Source organism: Ixodes scapularis, unplaced genomic scaffold (genome assembly GCF_016920785.2).
Source record: "Ixodes scapularis isolate PalLabHiFi unplaced genomic scaffold, ASM1692078v2 PGA_scaffold3__209_contigs__length_174095766, whole genome shotgun sequence".
NCBI classification, from domain to species: Eukaryota; Metazoa; Arthropoda; class Arachnida; order Ixodida; family Ixodidae; genus Ixodes; species Ixodes scapularis.
The window spans coordinates 126,942,417-126,964,950 of NW_024609868.1; the positions used below are offsets into that span (position 1 = coordinate 126,942,417).

Below are 22,534 nucleotides of genomic sequence, written 5' to 3' on the forward strand. Positions count from 1 at the left end.
GTGCTCCCACGGAATCTATTAGAGTACATTTGGGACATAGCCATGGTTAATATAGTACATAAGAACACGTACAGATCTCCCCCTTTTATTGATAGCAACTCACCGGAACAGCTCGACGATCCAGAACTCCGTGGCCGATATATATAAATGATCTAAAGGCATCTACGCGCGACACACGTTCAGAACTTTGGCGCGGCATCAATTCTTGACCGGTATCCAAGCGTGCGAAGGCACAAAGATGCATCACTCGGCGTGCCAAGGAAGCTTTGATCACGCCGCGACACCGGCGACACGTTTTCGACGCGTTGTACCTTTTGATACGGCTTCACGCACATTGCACTCGCTAGACACATTCACACGGCGTCGGTTCTTGGTCGGTATCCAAGCGCGGGAAGGCACAGAGACACGGCACTTCGGCGTGCCAAGGAAGCTTTGAACACGCCGCCAGCCCTTCCTTTCGACGCGTTGTGCCTTTTTCCTGTGACACTGCACTTTCGTAAAATTTTCCACGTGTTCACAACGGCAAGTCTCAACAATACACAGAGTCTCAAAAAAATTCCTCGGCGAATGACGACGAACGAGCAGAAAACGTGTCTACAGCAAACTGGAAAACCGCAGCAAAAGGCTAGCATAACGGGAAATCGTATCCCAGCGGGGTTGCGTCCGGTGGCTTCACTTGCGGGAGCGGCAAGCGCGATCCAGCAATTGTCATTGAGATCAGAGGTCTGTCCTACGTCCCTTCTATTCCCCGGCTCCAGGGTTACAATGTCACAATTGATGCAGGGTACTTTGTGTCGGGTGGCCGCTTGCGCCACCTAGCTCACGCATGCTCAATTACGGTACTCAGTTTAGTTTCAGTTTTGAAAGGCGACCAAAACTGATCCTTTGGCGCAGGCTTGGCGCAGATTACCCATATTTTGGCAAAATGTAGCAGGATGTAGCAGGGTTAGCTCCTTGGCGCAGTTTGGCGCAATTGGCGCAGCAATCACATCACTGCTGTCACTCGCCGCGTAGCTCGGTTTTAGGATTCCTAGAAAACTTAGCGCTCATCGCCTTGGTTGTGTGCTCCCGTCGCGCGAGTGACCGAGCGGCGGCAAAGCGGGTCGCCGTCGCTTGTTTCGCCGCTCGCCAAATCGCTTACATGCGGTGTTTAAATCGCTTGGGCTAATGAAAACGCGCGCCGCATTTTTCATAAGCTGCGCACTCTGTGTGTCGCACGGTATGTTTCTGCACAGGAACGAACATCGAAGGCACGACGTATGTACGACACAGAGGCGATGGAGCAACACGGTTACACGGCCGTAGTGCAGAAAAAACAAAGAAACTAGCCAAACAAAACAAAGAATAATCACACCGTGCTACAAAAGCACCAAAGTAGAAAAATCAGTTCTTGCAAGAGCTACCGTTGTGGGCACGGCGCGCGACATGGAGTGCTTCATGGAGCCAAAGGAGCAACGCGGCCCCGGTGAACGAGTCCGATAGCGACAAAAAGGAACTAAAACACACAAAAAAGACTCTTACGGCGCTTCGAAGACACCAAAGTATAAAAATAACCCCTAGTTTCGGTCGAAAAGACCCTTTAAAGTTGTGAAATGCTGCTAAACCACGCTCAAAAGATCCAGCCAGACAACACCCGCGATAGAAAGAGACCTCGAAGATGGCGACCGGGGTGGGCGATGCCAGCGAACCTAGCGAGTGACGTCAAGTGAATGTCACCTATATCCTGGCATAGCCGAGCTAAGCCACCGCAATTTTTTTCAAACATTTTGCAATGTTTACATTTTCGTTTTTTTGCAATTATCACTGAAAAACAGATTGTTGGGGACGATACGTCGCTGAACTAAATGGAATGGGATTCCATTTTTGACACCTCTGCCGCACAATGCCACTTTCAGATGTGAGGCAGCTTTTCACGCAACATCTTGGGAGTATTCGTTTCGGAACCGTGCACGCGAATTCCCCACGGGCACTCACTACTATTGGACCTTTTCCAAATACCGACGGCACCAGGCGGTGGCTTCACGAACTAAAAATCAAGGAAGTTACCTACCTGCGCTACCAATCGATAATGGGAGCTACGCTACCAGCTGCTTCGCTCTCTGAGCTGCGTCGCGTGCCCAACGCGAGCTTAAAGATGGGCATACGTGGCGTCCACCCAAACGTCGTGCTTTTCTTTCCGTCCACTTTCTTTTTTTTGTGTTACACAATTATATATATGCTGCAATTACGTGTTCTACTCGTCGATCTACAGCCTCATTCCGAATTTCCTCGATTTTTCGTGCCGACTTCCACCGCTTGGCATCGGGCGCTCGCGCGTGCGCAGAACGCTTCTCGGAAAAGGTCCATTGCCAACACTTAAAATATACAAAGCAAATCATCTTTGAGTACAGAACAGCGAGCGGAACAAACATAACTGCAAAGGAATCGCACAGCGAACGGATCCCGAACGGCCTGCTGCGCTGCACCCGGAAAAAAAAAAAAAAAAAAAAAAAATCGCACGGCAGGGTGTAGTTACGTGACTTCCGCCCACTCACTCTCTCCTCTCCACACCTCCGTGCGGTGCGCGGGTTTCGGTTTCAGCTTCGAGCAGTTGCGTTTTGTGGCTTTATTAAAGAAATACGTGACTCTGTGACTCTGTAGCAAAATATTAATTGGGTAGTATTCCGACACCATAATGAATAAATCACTTGGCAAAAAATGAAAAAAAAAATATTCTGGGGTTATCAGTGTCTTTTTAATCAGCTCGCGGTCTTGAGTGATTATACGAGCTTCGCAAGCTAATTTGTTGACCCCATAATATCATTCGATCGAAATTACATTACTTTTGCCATGTGGCCGGGGTATGATGCAAGAAGTCAGTGACTGCACGCCAGACATGTACAAAACGCGTTAGCAGTAACGAGTTACTTCTAACGCGTTACTATAGTTACTATTTTCGGTAACGATTAAAGTATTTAGCTTCTTTTCTAAAAAAAAAGAACGAGTGACGCATTTAGTTCCTTTTAAGACCAAGTAACGAGAAACGGTACCTCGTTACTTCTGAGGAGTAACATGTACAACACCGCTTAAACGGCCTTGTTTTTATTCTAACCTAAGTATGCGTCTACTGCGAGAGCGGTAAATGGGCAACCCGAAAAACAACTAGACAGTATGACAGTACAGCAATATCGCTGAACACGTCAGTCGAACAGTTCGACTGAAGTGTCCAGCGATAAACGTTGCTGTACGGAATGCTACAGCTGGGAGTGTCCTTCACCCAGCGAACACAATAAGGTTTATTGGTTGAACCTTCTCGAACCGGGTAAGGAGCGAATGTAAAACCGGAGGCTGCGAACACGGGAAGGCACAGAACCTATTACACGCTGTCCTCAATAAAGGTGCAGTTCCAGAAGATTCACCAGCTCTTCCTAAAGCACAACACTGGGACCATGAAGGCAGTTTCGAAGTTTTATTCGACGATTGAAATGGATGTCAGGCACGTTTCAGATACTGTTGACCAAGTTCTAGCCGAACAAAAGTTTGTGTGCCGCACCAATCGAGCAAACAGGCGCGGTAATAATAGCGCCGGGGACGATGCCTGAGACCCCACCGAGGCGGCGGCAGAAAGGTGAACTAAAGTGCGCCGTCGAAGCGTGACGACAACGGGCTCCTCGTCTGGCGATTGGTTTGTTTGTTTGTTTGTTTATTTTATTTTTGACACAACTGTCAGGGAGGTTGGGACAAAAGGCGAAAACGAATCACCTGACTAGGTCCCCAACCCCCGTTACAGCACTCAGCAGCAGGGCACAGGAATGAATCAAAAACAGCATAAATAAAAAATAAAACAATATCTGAGAAGATAAAAATATGACACTCAAAAATGTACAATCTATTTTGATGTGAACAATACTAGGAATGCACACTAGGCACATTGAAGTATACCGTAAGGTATTTTTTGAAAAGAAACACGGACGCTATTGTCTGGGCTAATTCGAATACACAATAATTTCTGTTAAGAAGATCGGGTATCTGGTAGGATATTTTTTGTGTACCGTAATTAGTTCTTATTTTAGGTTTTGAAAACTGCTGGTGTCTCAAATTGTAATTTGTTTGCTTGGATAAATATGTTTCGTAAAATATTGCGGGATTCGTGTTTATTTGAGTATGAACTGAAATTGCGACCTTTAGGCAAAAAAGATTATCTAACGTTAATATTCCATGTTTAATAAAGCTAGGGGAAGTCGATTCAGTCCAAGGTAAATTATCAATTGACCTAACTGCGCGTTTTTGCAATGTAAATAATTGCTTAAAGGGGCACTCAAGTGCTTTTTGGAGAAGCTTGTTTTTGGAAGCATATTGTTTGTTGGGCTTCAGTCAATAAAAATGACCAGTTCTAAATGGCAAGGCGCCCTAGTAAACTCACAGCAATAGAAATACACAGGCACTATATCCTCTTGCGGGGTCCACCCCGTGTCTCCACCACCTCCATAGAATTCGACCAATAGAAATAGCGAACTGCGAAAAGATTGCTAAAGTTATTATTATTGCTCTTTTTAGGCACATGCACATTATATTTTGACAACAACGTCAAATCTTTGGCTGTAGGTGACGTAATACAGCTATTATTGTTTAAAAAAGAGCGAACAACGTTTTCTCCTCGCCTTGTTACGCGGGAGTGATGTGCCCACGCACATCACTCCCGGGTGTGCTACAGGCCAGCTGTAGCACACCCGGATCGAGGCACAGCCCCTCGAAATCCGGGTGGCTTGTCACGCAGCTCTGTCGGCCCTGCTGCTTGCGAACGGCGGCCGGGTAGTCACGGCAGCAGACACACTCTGCGACGGTTTCCATCGGCACGCAGCAACTGCATTGGCACCTTAAAACAGAAGACCAGCATCAGCTATACATATGAGAGGTATAATAAACAGCTCATCACCTACCAGTTGGTGTTCCCAAGCCGCTGGGTTGCGTCGTCGGTTTCGTCGTCTTCCTCCGGTGTCGACATTGAGCATCGCGAACTGTCGTCCGAGTCCGTCGCGTTCGGGGCATCGGCGTCGCGCGTAGGAGTGGCGTCGTAGGAGATTGAGCTGATATCTGCCGTCCGCCGAAGAATTTCCACCTCCAACGGTGTTAGATTTGGCAGGTCCATCTCCGCACGACGCAAGACCCGAAGTAAACAAAATGAGTCCCAACGAGAATCCATCAAATACGCGCACATTTGGAAGATCACTCCGCCGGTTCGAAGGATCAATCCGCCGGGAAGCCGTCACTCGTGATTGGATGGCGCACGCCCTTCCCTGCTGCCTTCCCGTCCGACAGCGCCCCTGACGGCGTGCGCCTAGGCGCAGAACAGCGATCTTTGATTAGATTTTTAATAGGGAAATCGGCCGCCCTTGAATGTAATTTTGGGATTTCTAGGATGCTTAGAGCCCGCAGATTGAGTTATGACAATAAATAGACGATCTCAGAATCCACTTGAGTGCCCCTTTAATATTACTTGCTGTAGTCGTCCCCCAGACCAATAAACAGTAATGCAGCCTCGAGTGAATCAGAGATATATACAGTTGTTTTTTTAACCAGGCTGGAAGAAGGTATTTTAGCTTACAAATTAAACCAATTGATCTAGAAATATCCCTTCGGAGTTCGTTCACTTGACAAGTCCAGTATAGATTTTCGTGAAAACGAACACCAAGAAATTTAAAGGATTCCACGCGTTCAATATTCGAGTTTTGAAAAGATATACTAATTTCGCTAGTTATGTGCTTATTTTTTGCTCTAAAAATAATGTACTTAGTCTTTGCCGTATTCAGCTCTAACTGGTTTGAGCCTAACCATAAATGAAGTTGCTCCAGCCAATTATTTGTTTCTCTTTCTATGCTATCCAAACAGCTACCAGTAAAGAATACATTCGTATCATCTGCATATAAAATTATGTTAGGTGTTTGTGGGATGTTTACTATATCATTGATGTAAAGAAGGAAAAGTAATGGCCCGAGAATCGACCCCTGCGGCACACCGTATCGAATTTTTGCTAAAGGAGAGCGCATATCATTGAGGACGGTATATTGAAAACGTGAGGTCATGTAACTGCTTATCAAGTTTAGCGCACTGCCTCTTATTCCATACAGCGGTAACTTTCGGAGTAGGATGTCGTGTTTTATAGAATCGAAGGCCTTCCTGAAATCTAAAAAAACACCCAGAGTATAGCACTGATTTTCAATATTGTCTATGATTTTGTTTTTGATATTTAGCAGTGCCATTTCAGTTGATTTACCTTTTTGGAAACCATACTGGTTGTTTGTAATAATATTATGTTTATTACAGAAATCACTTAAACGTTTGTAAATAACGCGTTCCGCTACTTTAGAAAAGACTGGAAGTACTGATATTGGTCTATAGTTATTCATATTATTCTTGGGACCACCTTTATGGATCACACAGACTTTCGCTATTTTCATTTTTTCTGGAAAGATACCGGTAGTTAAAATAAGGTTGCAGATATGCGAAAGCGGAGTAGATATGAAAGAGGAAACTGCTTTGATTGGCTTAGAACATAGCCCATCTTCTCCACAGGCACCGCTATTCCCTAAGGATTTAATGATAGTAGTTATCTCTAGTTCAGTGGTAGGTGCCAGAAATACTGAGTTATGTAAAGGGTATCCAACATAAGACTCACATGCAGGCGTTCTCGCTGAGGGCATAGTAGAAGAACCGGATTCTAGAAAGTGGGAATTAAATTTATCTACAAGAGACTGACCCGAGTAAGTAACCCGCTCGATTGTAAGTTCTTTTGGAGCATGTGCACGAGGCCTAGAAGAAAGTTCATTTACGGCTTGCCAGACTTTCCGCGGATTGTTATATATTGCATTAAACTTATTTTTGTAGTATTGAGCTTTAGCTTTCTTGATATCAGCATTGAGTTTGTTCCTCACTTTCCTAAATTCCTGTAATATTGAGATATCTCTTGTCTTGACGAACTTATCATATAATTTATTGCGCTCTTTTATACGCTTATATAACTGACTTGAGATCCAAGGTTTTTTGGACTTTTTATATTTTTTAAACTCTTGCCATGGAAATGACTCCTCATAACACTTTTGTAGGAGGTCCAAAAATATACCATATGATTTATTTGGTTCCCTCTCAGCTACTACCGACTCCCAGTTTATATTCGATACCTTAGAATGAAACAGCTCAATTGAACTATTATCAATTCTTCTAAATGTCTCAGCCGCATTATTAGAGCTCAATTTCAAATTTACTGGACCGACAATAAAACTAAATATCGGAAAATGGTCACTTAAATCCCAAGAAAAGACACCAGCAGCCTCGGTATGACAATTTGTAATACAGAGATCAATTAGCGTTTCTGTTTCCACCGTGATTCTAGTCGGCAAGTTTATTACATTATCAGATCCGTAGGACTGAACAATATCAAGTAAACTTGGTTCAAACTTGGTTTCGATTTCGGTGGTGAGATGTGATGAAAAAGTTTATTTGAACGTTGGATAATATTTTGAAGTCGTAGTTGGGAATTAATAGGTTTCATACCGTGTATAAAAGCATAATCTGAGGCAATCCCTCCGTTTGTCACTGGTTGAACGCATACCGCACTGCTACCTCGGGCGCGTAACAAGCATCGAGCAACCATGAACAAAAAAAAAAAAAAAAAGAGGTACGAAATCCGGGGCCGGCGGACTTTTGGTTTTGGTTTCGTTCGTCGTCTCGTGTTCGCTTTGCGAACTGGTGTCCCACCAATCATGCCGCGTTTATGTGCAGTAGTGGGTTGCGCGAAAGGTCGGCTAAAGACGTGCGGTCGATCGGGCGACGTTAGTTTGCATAAACTGCCGACCGATGCAGCAATGCGCTGCATTGCTGCATCGGTCGCCAATTCAGAGTTCTGCGTCCTTAGCAGCATCTCCCGTACAGTCGGCGTAAGGTCGCTGAACGGGAGCTCAAACTCGTTTGCGAGCGCGGCGTTGTCATCCATTTCCTCCAGGTTTTCTTCACAGACCGCCGTGCACTAGAGCGAACCACGGGAACCACACTGATTGTGCACTAAATCCTACCGATGCCGACAGTGCTCCCTGATGTCACTTCTCTTTCCAGAGGCGAAAAAGGGAAGAAATCTGAATGTTTGTATCGGTTTCGCAAATTTATTTGCAGGTACAGAAATAAGAGTCACAACGTTCTAGAAAAAATTGTGTGGCATGCCAGGACCCCAATGCTTCCGAAAACCCTTAAAAAAAATTGCTTTTATGGTCCCTTTAAAGCGTGCCGGAACGACTCGCCTCTTCAGCGTCGCCGGAGATGTATTCTCAAGGGAGCGGGGAAACATAACTGATGAAAATTTGGAGAGGCAGCTACTGCTTAAAGACCGACGACCAGTTCGCGCTTTCCACTTTTTCCGCTTCCTCCTCTCCCCCTTTCTAAACTTCCACTGTTGCCTGTTTCCTTCTCCCCCATGTTGAGGAGGATCTTCTGCCTTGCAGAATCTCGAGGTCTGGTCGTCGGCCTTTAAGTGCAACGACTACTAGAAAGAAAATAATAAACCATAAAAGAAAAACAGTTGTGTATTTGGTTGTCAAAATAACGTGAAAAGTAGCTCGTTACTTTTGAGGTAACTCACGCGTTCTTTTTGAGAATCGGTGACGAGCAACGTATTTAGTTACTTTTTAAGCAAGTAACGTGTAACTGTATTTACTTTTTTTTGGGTAACGTGTACATGTCTGCTGCACGCGACATCGCTTACATGATCGTAAGTGACACTTGTCTAGCCGTGTCCGCGTTGACTACGTCTACCTGACTTTTAACAGTGATCTATTTTGCTGTGTTTAATCACCGCGCGTCTCGCCATTTTGTCGAAGTATTTGTGTAAAATATGCGTTCCTACAGCAATAATTGCGCGACTCGGTGTTTTCTCTTATACGCCTACCTGGTTACCATTTCATACCGATTATTTAGTGGTGTAGTGTTTTTCCAGTGTAATAAAATATTTTCGAGACCCCTTGCCATGTGCAGCTTTCATTTTAGCGAATAAGACACGCGTTACGACGGTCGATCCGGTAAAGTTGCCTTCGCTTCGACGCGCGCCCCCGACGGCCTTCCTTCGCGACGTCACGAAAAGAGCGCAACGGCCTTCTAGGAGGTGTTGGGGTCCATATTACATGAGCGAATGACGTTTTAGCGAACAGCGACATTTGAGCGAATCGACGTTTTAGCGAATAACAGGGGCGCGCGATAACCCATCCGCTGCGCTGCGCTTCCGCCGCTTCGCGGCGACAGTCTGCGGCGGCTCATTACAAAAATGTGAACCCATTCGGCCCACCCGAAAACGCCGCTTCGCGGCGTCCGACGGGTCCATATCACATAAGCGAATGACATTTTCGTGAACAGCGACATTTGAGCGAATCGACGTTTTAGCGAATAACGGGGGCGCGCGTTAACCCATCCGTCGCGCTGCGCTTTACGCCGCTTCGCGGCGACAGTCTGCGGCGGCTCATTAAAAAAATGTGAACCATTTGGCCCACCCGAAAACGCCGCTTCGCGGCGTCCGACTATTCGCTAAAGTGTCATTCGGTGAAACGTGGGCGTTCGCTCAAACGTCATTCGATCAAGTAAGTGCCTCCCCAAGAGGCGCTACTGAAGTGTTCAGCGCTAACAAGGCGCTACTGGAGCGCAGGCGCTACTAAAGCGCTAATCACGCGCTATATTAGGGAATTGTAGTAGACCGTTCCCGCAGCCCGCTAAGCACCCGGATAGCGCTCCGTAATCCGCCACGAGACCTTGAACTATGCAGAGAAGGCTGGCGGCGCGCCTGCGCAGCTGCGGCGTTTCCTTCGGGGATACCGTAGCGGTGGAGAAAAACGATCTACTACAACTCCCTATAGGTGACATTCACTTGACGTCACTCGCTAGGTTCGCTGGCATCGCCCACCACGGTCGCCATCTTCGAGGTCTCTTGCTATCGCGAATGCCATCTGGCCGGACCTTTTGAGCGTGGTTTAGCAGTATTTTACAGCTTTAAAGGGTCTTTTTAATTGAAACTAGGGGTTATTCTTATACTTTGGTGCCTTTGAAGCGGCGTGAGAGTATTTTTTTGTGTGTTTTAGTTCGTTTTTGTCGCTATCGGACTCGTTTACCGCGGCCGCGTTGCTCCCTCGGCTCCATCCGTGTCGCCCGCCGTGCCGACGGCGGTAGCTCTTGCAAGAACTAATTTTTCTACTTTGGTGCTTTTGTAGCACGGTGCGATTACTCTTTGTTTTGTTTTGCTAGTTTCTTTATTGTTTTTCTCTAGCGGATTTTCTGTACTACGGCCGTGTAACCGTGTTGCTCCATCACCGCTGTGTCGTACACGTCGTGCCTTCGGTGTCCGTTCCTGTGCAGAAACATACCGTGCGGCTCACAGAGTGCGCAGCTCATGAAAAATGCGGCGCATTTTTCATTAGCCCAAGCGATTTAAAAACCGCATGTAAGCGATTTGGCGAGCGGGAAGACAAGCGACGGCGACCCGCTTCGCTGCCGCTCGGTCACTCGCGCGACGAGGCAAACCGCATGAAAGCGACGGAAGCACACGACCAAGGCGATGAGCGCTAAGTTTTCTAGAAATCCCAAAACCGAGCTACGCGCGAGTGACAGTGAAGGGTGAACCGCATATGTAAGCGATTTAGCGAGCGATGGCGACAGCGACGGGAGTCGGCGACGAGCGACGGAGATTTCTCGCAGTCGGTCGTCGCGTCGCTCGGTTTTTGGATTTCTAGAAAGGGTCGCTTATCGCCTTGGTCGCTTGCTCCCGTCGCTTTCATGCGGTTTGCCACGTCGCGCGAGCGACCGAGCGACAGCGAAGCGGGTTGTCGTCGCTTGTTTCGTCGCTGTCGCTCGTCTCGTCCCGTCGCTCGCCAAATTGCTTACATGCGGTTCATCCTTTACACACGGTACTCGGCGGCAACAAGAAAAACGGCCCGCCCCCGAGACCAACTTTTCTTCTCTCTTCTGTTCAACGAAGCTTCAACGATATGAAATTAGCACAAACTAGCAGCGGACGACCGCGTAGCGTACCCGAGCCAGTTAAACCGAGACCACCAAGACCTCGAAGATGGCGGATCGGTGGCGCTCCCTGGCAAAATCGAACCTGCAGGCTCAGTGAATACCACCTATTATGGCGAATTCCCCGAGGCGTTTTGGAGCGCGCCGGGATCAGTTGACAGGATCCGGAATGGAGCACAGGATCCGAACGGGCTCGCGCCGCCTGCGGATCCCCATGGAACATGACCACTGCTTCGGGATCGGCCGGCCATAGAGATCATACATACTAACTCTAGAGGAAAAGGTCCGCCATTTTTCCATACATGCTGGCTGCCGCAAGCGGCGGATCATGCAGGCAGACCCTCGGGGTCCCAAACACGGTTACATCATCAGAGCAGTTTCGTGAACTTCAACAAACCACGAACTTACCGGTGGAAAGATATTCGCGTTCCTTTCGAAGCTTTCCTTTTGCATAGCGCGCAGATGTACGGCCTCGCGTTAACGCTAAACTAAACCATATACCCGGCTTCGCCGGTGGGGCGCGGCTGGGCGCGGTTGAGGAATACGAAACTGCGCAACCACCAGATTTTCCGAGATTTCAACAGAAGGGAAGTTAATGCAGCGTAATGACTTTATTGCTTTTTATAAGCGTTAGAATAGCTCAGAATTTAGTTTACAACGTTAAATTATCACTGTTTATATTGCTGAGAGTTTTCACTCTTCACGTTTACCATGGCAACGTTGCTTTCTTTCTCTCGTGTTCTGTCGCTCTCTTTTGCGATCGTTCACTCGGGACCCCGGGTGTCGGCGCACGGGATTTGCCACTCCTCCTCACCCACCTTTACTCCCCTGGGATCGGCGGATGCCTTCCCGTCATTCACCTGCCCCCCAGACAACACCAAACGTCCCTCGGACGTCCTAAAAACGTGCGAACGTCCCACGTCCCATTGCTGACGTCCTGCGGACGTCCCACGGATGTCCGGGGCGGCATAATCCGGAACACGTCCCAGCGCGACTGTAATCAGGACACGCTTTTTTTTTTTTTTTGACGATTACAGCAGCGGCTTTACGCACTGTCACCGCACAAGATCGTGGCTCGTATTGCAATCGTCGCTTTTGGTTCAGCCGTTAGAAAAATCAGTTTCAAGTTATTTTGGGTTTTGATCATCCGCGCTTGCCGTACAGTCGGCGTACGCGCCCCTACAAATTGCACCGCCCTTTCTCCGCAATAAATGTGCCGGCGTGCAACCACGGCGAACGGAGGGAGCCAAAAACAGAAAAAGCGACCTATCGTATTTCTTGAGTCTTGTCGCCAACAGAATCACTCGCGTTGCTTCGCAGACACACCAAGAGCAAGAGCGATAGTAAAAAGCCTAAAGGCAGCTCTTTTAAATTCTCAGGCACACAAGAACAAAAATTATGTTAAAAAATGAACCGCTTTAAATACATTCGAAAGCGGAACTATGGCGAAACCGAAACGGTCCTAAAACTCGGTTAGTTTCTATTTTTAATTTCACAATTATTTTTATACCACATATTTATATATTTTTACAAATTATTTTTTTTAATAAAACATAGATAATTACATTAGTGAAATTAAGTAATTCAGGCAGAGCTTTCAATCGCCACCGCTGTGCAATCATCATCATCATTAATAGCGTGCGCGCGGGAAAGCTGCAGCCCTGGCAGCCCTACAGCCGACTACAGCCCGGAGTCCGGAGTGCTGCCGTGCTGCCGTGCTACCGTGCTACTGTGCTACTGTGCTACTGCGCTAACCTGACAACTCACTAGCCACCATGGCTGGAGGAAGTAAGTATGATTTAACGTTTTGTTTGAAGCGGCAGTCGGGATTTTTACCAAACCGGTCCCCTGATCCGCCACAGCGGTATTGAGGCTCGCGCTCCCCCTTTGAAGCAGCGCGCGGCCAGAGGGCTACCGCGCTCGCAATAGCCAACAGTAACGCTTTGCTAATACTCCGTATTATGTGACATGACTTTAGGCCGAGTAATGAAAGTGTTACAACATTTCCATCGTTCGCAGAGCTTGGCTGTTGCAAGACAAGGCGAACCACTCGAAGATCGTAAATATGGACAATATGGCTGCTCTACCCAGAACAACAGCTTATCGGCGCGTTCGTCGTGCGGCGGAAAGCGATCTCAAACTTATACTGTCAGTTAGTAGAGAAAATGCAATGTGCTCAGCTGAAGCTTTGGATGAGGCTTCTGTAGAAAGGCCCGCTGGGTCGCCGGAACTAGTTGCAGGAGCGCCGCAAAAACACGCGGGATCGCCGGAACTAATTGCAGAACCATCACGTCTCTCGTATCAGCAAGATGTCCCGACAACGTGCTGTTTTTCTGAGACTGTGCCTGATACTCCGGAACCGGTCTTCGGTGCAAGCGCCATTCACTCGAGACGAGGCGTCCCTGTAGATTCGGAAGGCTTGCCTTACAGTCGTGAACACCATTTAGAAAGAGACAATCGAAGGAATGTCGAGTTGGATGAATTGTCTGAATCAGAGGAATCCGACGTTTCACGTTTCAAGGAAAAGCTGCGGCGGTGGAGCGTAGAGGGGGCTGTTCCTCATGATACCGTTACAAAGCTCCTGAAGATACTGCACTCGCATTCTTGTTTCTCAGACCTCCCAACATGTGCCAGGGCACTTTTGTCTACACCAAGAGTCACTGATAATGTGAGGCCCATGGATTCCGGCCATTACTGCCATTTAGGCTTGAGTGAGGGGCTCAGGGCAGCGCTGCAACCTGTGCGCAATATACCAGATCCAATAATCCTTCATGTGAATGTAGATGGACTACCATTGACGAAAAGCACGCGGGATCAGTTCTGGCCCATTCTCTGCCAAGCTGCTAACTGTGCAGGCAGTGACCCATTTCCAGTTGGTGTCTATCATGGCCAGTGTAAGGCTCTTCAGTCAAATGTCTTCCTTAGTCCGTTTGTGTCTGACCTGAAAGGTGTTCTCTCTGAAGGTGTTGCTATTGGCAACAGGGTCTTCCGAGTGCAAGTTGGAGCAATAATCTGCGACGCGCCTGCCAAGTCATACATTCTTGGCACCAAAGGGCACAGCGGCTACTTCAGTTGCTCAAAGTGCACGACTGAAGGAGAATATGTGCGGGGACGAATGTGCTTCCCTGATCTTGATGCTCCATTACGAACAAATGCTAGCTTTAGGCGTGCAGAGCAAGAGGACCACCACATCATGGAAACTATCTTAAAAGAACTTCCCATAGATATTGTTGACCAGGTGCCACTTGACTATATGCACCTCATCTGTCTGGGTGTTGTGCGCAAGCTTGTACTCCTTTGGCTGAAAGGTGATAAAACCTACCGCATTGGAAGTGCATCAAGAGATTCTGTGTCGGGAGCTAACATTGAAATGAGGCACTATGTGCCATCAGACATGTCTCGGAAGCCACGCAGCTTGTCCGACATTGATAGGTGGAAAGCGTCAGAATTTCGCTTGCTTGTTCTTTACACGGGGCCAGCGGTGCTGAGGTCAAGGATCCCCAAGCCTCTGATGGACAACTTCATGACACTTCACTGTGCAGTCACCATACTTTGCAGCCCATTACTCTGTAGAGAGCACTTAGGGTATGCAGAAAGGCTCTTAAGGCATTTTGTTGAGACCTACATAACACTATATGGTAGACATGCAGTCTCTCACAATGTTCATGGCTTGATTCATGTGGCAAGCGACGTAAGAGTTCATGGACCTCTTCACAACTATAGTGCTTTCCCATTCGAAAATTACATGCGTAAACTCAAAAGCTATGTACGCAAACCAGAAAGGCCCTTGCAGCAAGTCTACAATCGAATCGTAGAAGAACGATTTTTGGTTGCATCTCCTGCTGTCAACACTGGAGAGTCGGCAGCATCGACTCCACCCGTCTCCTCTGTCTCCCTTGGAGGAGAAAGTTTCAAGCTGACAGCAAGGCATGAAGGTCGACCATTGCCGCTCGGATGCATTGGACCTCAGTACAAGACCGTGACGTTTCCTGCTGGCATCACCATCAAAACAAACAAAAAAGACTGCACTTGCATGTTAAAAGACAAGAGTATCATCAAAGTTGAAAACATTGCACGCACTGCAGTGAACTATCAACCAGTGTTGGTTGGAAGGAGGTACCAGAGTCTAGAAGACCTTTACAGCTATCCCTGCAGTTCATCATTGCTGAACATCTTCCTTGCATCTGAACTGTCTGACATTCACTTCTGGCCACTTTCAGAAATTGCAGTGAAATGTGTGAGACTCCCATTGGCAAACAAATTTGCCGTTATTCCAATGGTGCACCTACAGTGAAATTTTTTTATGGCTGCTTGTTTATTAATAATCTAGTTTATGATATTGTTTGTAGATGAACTGGACAAGCTAGTTCGGTTTTAGTATGCTGCATTAAAGAGGGAAAAATAACTCGGTGGACATGCAAATGCTTGCCTTTCCTGCTTCGCTCAGGTGACAAGTTTGCTATTGTAGCATTTCCTGAAGAAGATCTCAGCTTGGCCATTATTCACAAAACATGGCTCGTTGAAAGCACTGAAACAACATTTTGGCCTAAGGAAAAAAATCCTAACAAGCGTCGTCGAATGACAATCGAAGGCGTCAAACCACAAGACAGTTGGATGCAGGTCAAATGCCTGATCAAGGACTGGGCTGGTAAGCGCTTTTTTGCTCTAAATTCTTTCCAGTTCTCAATGCGTAAATTTCTTTCAGACACATATGAGAAGGCGCTGGAGAAACTTCAGGCTCTGGAGTATACGTCAGACTTCACTAGTGAAGAAGAGCTAGGTCGTGGCAAGCGAAAACGCCGTCCGACCTTTCCTTTTGACTATGATGACAGCACCGACACTACAGGTTCCGACGATGAATATGAACCACCAAAACCACCCACGCCACCCCAGCCACGGAAGAAAACAGGTATGGCATCGTGCATTGTTGGCGATGCTCTAGGACGGTTGAAAAATATAATTCTTTGAAAACATCTAGTGTAACTTCAAACGGCTTACTACCAACTATTCCTCCTTTTCCAGGTGCCAACTTCTCTAAGTCACCTCTGCATCACTCTGGTGTGTATACCTTATGTCTCTTCAGTGCATGTTCAGGTACATGGATTGAGTAAGTGTGACTATTTCCTCTGCAGCCCTGTACGAAACTGTCACGTCCCAAGCCACATCCCAAGCACGTGCCCAGTCTTCACGCATGCAGCCACAGTACATAGGTAACTGCTTGTGCACAAGGTGAGTGTTCTGTAGATAATTTAATTTTGATTCCAGGTCTCGACAATGTCCAGCTTGTACACGCATCCCACACGAACAGGATGATGTCCAGCCCGAGCATCCAGCCTACAGGTAGATCTTGCAGCTAAAGTTATGTTTTATGGATTCGACTCCTTTCTTTCTCACATGTTCTTGAATTTCCTGTTAACATTCAGCATTTTGTAGAGAATCTGTTTTCAATTTCAGGTGATGACTTGGGTCCACCAGTGCACACACCATATGCGAACATTTTGCCCCATTCAAGTATCCAGCCCACAGGTAGATCTTACAGCGGAAGTTGCATTTGATGGATTTGACACATTTTTTTCTCGCATGTTCTCGGATTTTCTTTAACATTCGGCATTTTGTAAAAAAACTCTTTTTGGTTTCAGGTGTCCACAGCGTCCCCCCAGTGCACACTCTATACAGGAGCAGGACACCTCACTCAAGCATCCGGCCTGCAGGTATATCTTGCAGCTTAAGTGGCATTCGATAGATTTGACTCATTTCTTTCTCACCTTTTTTAAATATTTTTATAGCATTCAGCATTTTGTGCAAAATTGCTTGTCAATTTCAGGTGCCAATGATGTCCCTCTAGCGGCGGCAACACTGTGGCAGCAACACCCTGGTGAGTTTTATTTTGTGAATGCTAAAGTTTTCATATCCTTCGAAATAACATCAAAGCTGAGAACTGTTATGTACTGACTGACAGACTGGCGCTTATCAGCTCGTGGCCACTCGAGGAGCGTGGGCACTGAGCGCTCGAGGCTCGGGGTGCACGGGCTGACGAACGCCGGGCTCCGAATTGATTAAACCGATTTGACCAGTGGTCTCCTGTGAACCGACTCGATGTAACAAGAACAGCATTTTATAAAATTTCAGATGCACCTGTAACCCCTATGAACATGTCTCACCCTGGCACTGGACGGGTAAACACAGATGCACAGGTGCCTGGTATGTAATATCTATTTAGATCTTCAATCCGGAACAAATTTTGCGATAGTGGTTTCTGGGCTTCTACTTCTTATGCTACGTGCATGACAAAGACGATTCGGAAAAGGTATTGTGTCTAGAAACGTTTTTTTCTAATGAGTGTGAGTTGTCGTGAGGGGCATGGCTTTCCTAAAACATACAATATATGTCAGGAGCAGTATTTATCTTAGTGTTTTTATTTAAAGAGGCACTAAGGTGGTTTCCGAATAAGATTGTTCTTGATGTTATTTTATAGGTGCCAGTTAATAAATATATCCAGTGCCAAATTACGAAACTGCCTATGTATCTCGAGGCAACAGAAATACATGCATACTATACACACTAGAGCAATGAAAACACTTGAATGTGTGGAGATTTTGACTGTTTGTACTGTTATAGTTTGTTTTGAAAAGAAGTCCGATCCACACGTTCAGAAATCACGCCACTCGTTGGCTGCACGAAAAGCCATCGCTAGCAATTGGCTGACAAGCGCCCCTTGTTGGCTGCCTCTCAATAATATTCATCTCAGAGAAGGGGGCGTGTAACAATCTTTAATCGTGTTTTTAGTAGGAAAATGGGCCACGCCTGATTGTGTAATTTCGGGTTTTCAGAACGCTTGGAGCACTTAGATTGAGTTATTGTCACTAAAGAACTCTCAGAAACTGCTTTCATACTCCTTTAACTTTGCTATATCACGGAGAGTTACTATTTCATGTTATGTCAACAGTTCTGCAATGAGGATGCTACTGTGGCTGCAAGATGGAGCTCTGTTCTGTCCATTTCAGTGTTTATGGAAAGGATCCTGTTGGCACTGAATTCCATCAAGGTGACACAGCAGACCCACTCCGAGTACTTTAGCTTGCTGCTCAGAAACACCAAAGATGCCCCACTTGATCCAGAGGGCCTGCCGGACTTGCCTTTTTCTACAGTACAGGACTTCATGCACTTTGACAAAGAGCTGGAGGTCGACAAGAGAGCAAGACTTCGTATGGTAAATGATGGTTATTCTAAACTAAGCTCTGTATTTTGCATCTATGCATGATTGAACTTTTTTTTTTCTTATGAGCAACTGTATTTTTGGAACTCCTCCTTGTAAATATTCAGGTGATAAAGGTTTCCTTACCAGGTGCCAGAGTTCAGTTACAAGCATAGCTTATAATAGAACCTCATTAGATGCATGAACACAATTTCGTGTTAGTAATCACATTTCATGACTGAATTCCTGAACAGGTACTTCAGTGTTGTCAATAAAATCTTATTTTTTAAGTTTAGATATACCTAACTTTAATTTGCATCATGTGTATATGTCGGTCACTCTTACAGTACCGAGAAGGCGAGTCAAAATTGGGCGGAAATGATCTCATAGTGCCCATACTTCTAAGCATGTGGTTTTGTTTCTAAGATTTATGTGCATCCGTAGGGAAGATGTTCCTGCTATGCCATCAAAATCGATATCTCAACATAGCTATTAGAACTACGGCACATTTTGAAAATTTTTCAGTGTTTTAACAATGTGAATGCTTTATGTGCCAGTGGTGATAAAACGCTTGAGAACCACTATGCTTATGAAACCACACTAAGATTGTGATATGCTTAAAATTCTAAATGAGTTAGTAGTTTAATGTTAGCCCATATTTCTGATCTGATTGCTGTTTTGATTCTTTTTTACCAGAGACAACACATGTTAGTTCAAGGAGGTGATACACCTAAAGAACGGACCACCCGAATTTTGAGAAGTATACTATCTTCAAGTGTCGCAGCCGAGTACAGCTGGTGTGGCGCCAAGGGAAAACACAAGTTTTCTGATCTCAACATCTGCAAGCTCCTGTGCAGTAAGTTAGATATCTGAACCTGCACAAGTGCAATTCTTAGTATGTACTGAAGTCTAATATAAAAGAATAGTGCAAAACCTTTTTGGAAAATTTGGTATATAACTTGATATAAGAGTGTAACAAATGAAATAATTAGAGCATATTTTCCAGTGTGTAAGTCACTTTTTTTTCCCAGTGTTACATTGATGTTCTTATACAGCAGAGCAGTTTATAACAGGCACCTGCACTTGTCCTGCCACCAACCACCGAAGAAAAAAAGACATGTTCTTATTTCTTTAAAATGGTACACAGTAACGGTCCTAGATCCATGAGACGTAGCCTTCAGGTACCGTGGATCGGCTTTTCCACATAATGCCCGGGAATGTGATGGCTACCTGTAGAAGGGTTTTGTATCATTTCATAGATGCACGTTTCACTGACAACTTTTTATTGACACACATTTCATTGGCACTGCTTACACAAAGCACATGCCGCTGCATCATCTAGCTGTTCTGGCTACTTTGAGCACCAGTTTTTATTTAGAAGTAGTGCTTGCAACTAGTTTCTGTTCATGAGAGTAGTACCAGTTACTAGCATCTTGAGCTAGTCACTTACTATTTCGCTAGGTGGATTGCATTGGACTTTTGGCTTTATTTTGCTGATTCCGGCAAGCTAGGCTTTCTAACAGACCGCGTTGCGCACTGTCATCCCTTGCTTCACTCCGCTTGGGAGTTTAACATCCCCTCCGGCTCCCGCCTTTGGTAAGCCTGTTTGGAATCGCCAAAGGCTTAGCCGGCTAGGATAGTAATGGGGATGGCGGAAACAGAATGTCGGCAAAGAGGCTCCGCTTTATTACATGCCAACAACATCCAGGCCACCAAAGAAGTACATGCAAGGCTATGTCGCGAAGAAGAGGCTGTCGAAGGATCTGTCAATGAAATAGCATTCAATGAACTGATTGCTACTGCTGTAGAGTGACGCAGGCACATCAAAACAAATTTGCTTCAAGGGTTGTGTTTCTCATTTGGTTTGTTTGCAAGAATAATGAAATTGGTTCCTGCTTATGCATACTTCGCCTGAAGTTGTTGATATGGCAGTTAGCTTGACTGCATAATGCAGCTCACATTTTTTCTGCCAGTCTAAAATATCTTGCTGAACTTGACAACAACTTTTTTATATGCAGGCACCCTCACCTACCGTCAAAACTTGGAAGAAGCCAAGGCAACTAAGAAGGACATAGAAAAAGCAGGCATGTCGTGGCTCCGTCATGCTGCTGAGCGGGCAGCGGCAGAAAAAAAGTCCATGGGAAGGAAGGACGGCACACCATTTACACTAGACTAAGAAATCACTTCAACAGGGCAGCCCTTTGAAAGGAACTATGCAAGTCTGTTTCTTAACGTTTTGCACTACAATTTGCAACGGCGGTGCCCGCAGGGAGTGTGGTAATGTATCTGGAGAGTTACATTTTCAAAGAAACAACTTAATTGAGTAAAAGTTTAAAAGTCTGAATGCTTTTCTCTACATATGGTGTTTGCTTGCTTATGGCACACATCTGATTGTTGCAACAGCTGATAAACTGCAGCAGCAGTTCACAAATAAAATACTCGCATAGCATTTTTGGTTTGGAAAAGACCGTCTGCTTTGACCGAGGGGGCCGTATGTCGGCTGTTTCACCAGTCAGACTTGTGACGTTAGGCGAATGCTGCAGATAAGAAGACATTCCTATTTTTTACTTTCTTCTCAGGTAAAGCCATTCATTGAAATTTGGATGGAAAATTTCACCACCTACGGATACCAGTGTCGTAAATTGTAGCACAGTACATTAAGACAACAATTTATACAGTTCCTTTGAAGTGCCCTGTATGTAAGATGTGCACCAATATTTTTTTGGCAATTCACTATCGATTCAATATTCTAACAGCCATTCTGGCATTTCAGTTTTGTGATACTTTATACAAGATGTATTTGTCACACTTGTTTACACTACTCTTTTCTATGCAGTTCATGCATTTTTTCCTGTATTAAGCAAGTTCAGAGTCACTGATGTCACTTGCTTTTAGTATAAATTTAGCTATTCAGTGCTCGGCTGCTATTGTAGACTTTGTGCATTATTTAATGTAGATGTCTGGTCTTGCTGACCTTGGTCACATGGCAATATTTTTTCTAGATTTTGCCAAAGTAATTCTTTTGCACGACTTGCATACAATCATTATACACTGTTGGCCCCTAAGCTGAAAGGGGGTTAGTCATTTTTACTGGCATTACTGTCCTGCAACTTGCATTTTTAGTACTTGGCATGTACTGCTTCTATGCCTTGCCATAACTGTATTTCAGTTTTAGATAATGTGTTATTTTTTTTATAATTAACAACTCTAGTGCAATACTGTGATAACATATTCTATGTTTCTGCACTTCAAAGGAAATGTTTGAGTGATATGCAGAAGTAAGCATTCTAGTGAAATACTGTGATAATATGAGGGGGCATCAAAACGTTTCTGAACTGGCATCCCTGAACAAAAACAAAACAAGTACAGCAGTGTGACACTTCCTGACAAGCTTGCAGTCTGTGCCGAAATTTACTGTGCAGGGCGAGAGTGATCTCTAGCTGTGCTTGTTTGTTCAGAAGGGATTTTACAACTTTCTCACCGTGAAACACAAATGAAAAACTCAAACCACGTCCATACATCATTTTCTGTGAAAATTGAGAAGAACACATTAGAAACTCCGTCAGCAAGCATTCGGTGACTGATCTAGGTTACACAAATCTGTGAGTGGCATGGACATTTTAAGTGAGGCTGAGAATGGCTTGAAAACAATGAATCAAGAGGATGCCCTCCAACAAACCTAACATTTAAAAATGCAGAAAAAATCCTCGTTAATTCAGTAACACTTTCTGAGAACGATTTCGGACATTGCTGAACAACTCGACATTATTTATGGTTCAGCAATATCCGAAATGCGCTTCCGACGGTCTTCGTGAAATAACATAGATTTTTTTTCGGCATTCTGAAATGTTATGTTTCTCGGAGGGCATTCTCTTCATCGTCTCCAAGGAATTCTTGGCCTTGCCTAAAATGTCCATGCCACTCACTTATACATGTTTTTACTAAATCATGGTCACCAAATGCTTGGTGAGGAGTGTGTGGTATTTTGACATGTTCTTCCCAATTCTCACAGGAAATTTGATGTAAACGTGCTGTTTGAGCTTTTTATTTGCCTTATGCGGTCAGAAAGTTGTGAAATACCTTTTAAACAAACAAGCATAGCTCGGAATTTATTTTGTCACCACACAGTGACTGGCAAGCCTGCTAGGAAGGGTCAGGTGTGTCGCACTGTGGTGCTGCATTTTCTTTTTGTTCAGTGGTGGCTGTCCAGATACTTATTGATGCCACCTCATATGTTATTTCTCTGTCTTTGCTTTTTACATTGAAATAATAAAGCTTTATTTGTTTCGAGACTTGTGTGGTCTTATCCCACTG

General features: G+C 45.4%; 1 protein-coding gene across 2 annotated transcripts; it reads left to right on the forward strand.

Annotated features, from left to right (window-relative positions):
- The first annotated feature begins 12,576 nt into the window (after positions 1–12,576).
- Positions 12,577–22,512, forward strand: LOC121837129. Of its 2 annotated transcripts, XM_042292623.1 has the most exons (13): positions 12,611–12,813; positions 15,473–15,673; positions 15,731–15,934; positions 16,048–16,083; positions 16,158–16,235; positions 16,291–16,365; positions 16,480–16,551; positions 16,665–16,736; positions 16,850–16,900; positions 17,155–17,226; positions 18,030–18,235; positions 18,917–19,076; positions 20,239–22,512. In XM_042292623.1, exons 1-13 carry the CDS (start codon positions 12,801–12,803, stop codon positions 20,394–20,396), a joined length of 1,398 nt encoding a protein of 465 aa, XP_042148557.1. In that variant the 5' UTR covers positions 12,611–12,800; the 3' UTR covers positions 20,397–22,512. The 2 variants fall into 2 exon arrangements, with proteins under 2 accessions (XP_042148556.1, XP_042148557.1); XM_042292622.1 differs by lacking the exons at positions 15,731–15,934; positions 16,048–16,083; positions 16,158–16,235; ... (6 more) ...; positions 18,917–19,076; positions 20,239–22,512 and having other exon boundaries at positions 12,577–12,813; positions 13,045–15,530.
- The last annotated feature ends 22 nt before the right edge of the window (positions 22,513–22,534 follow it).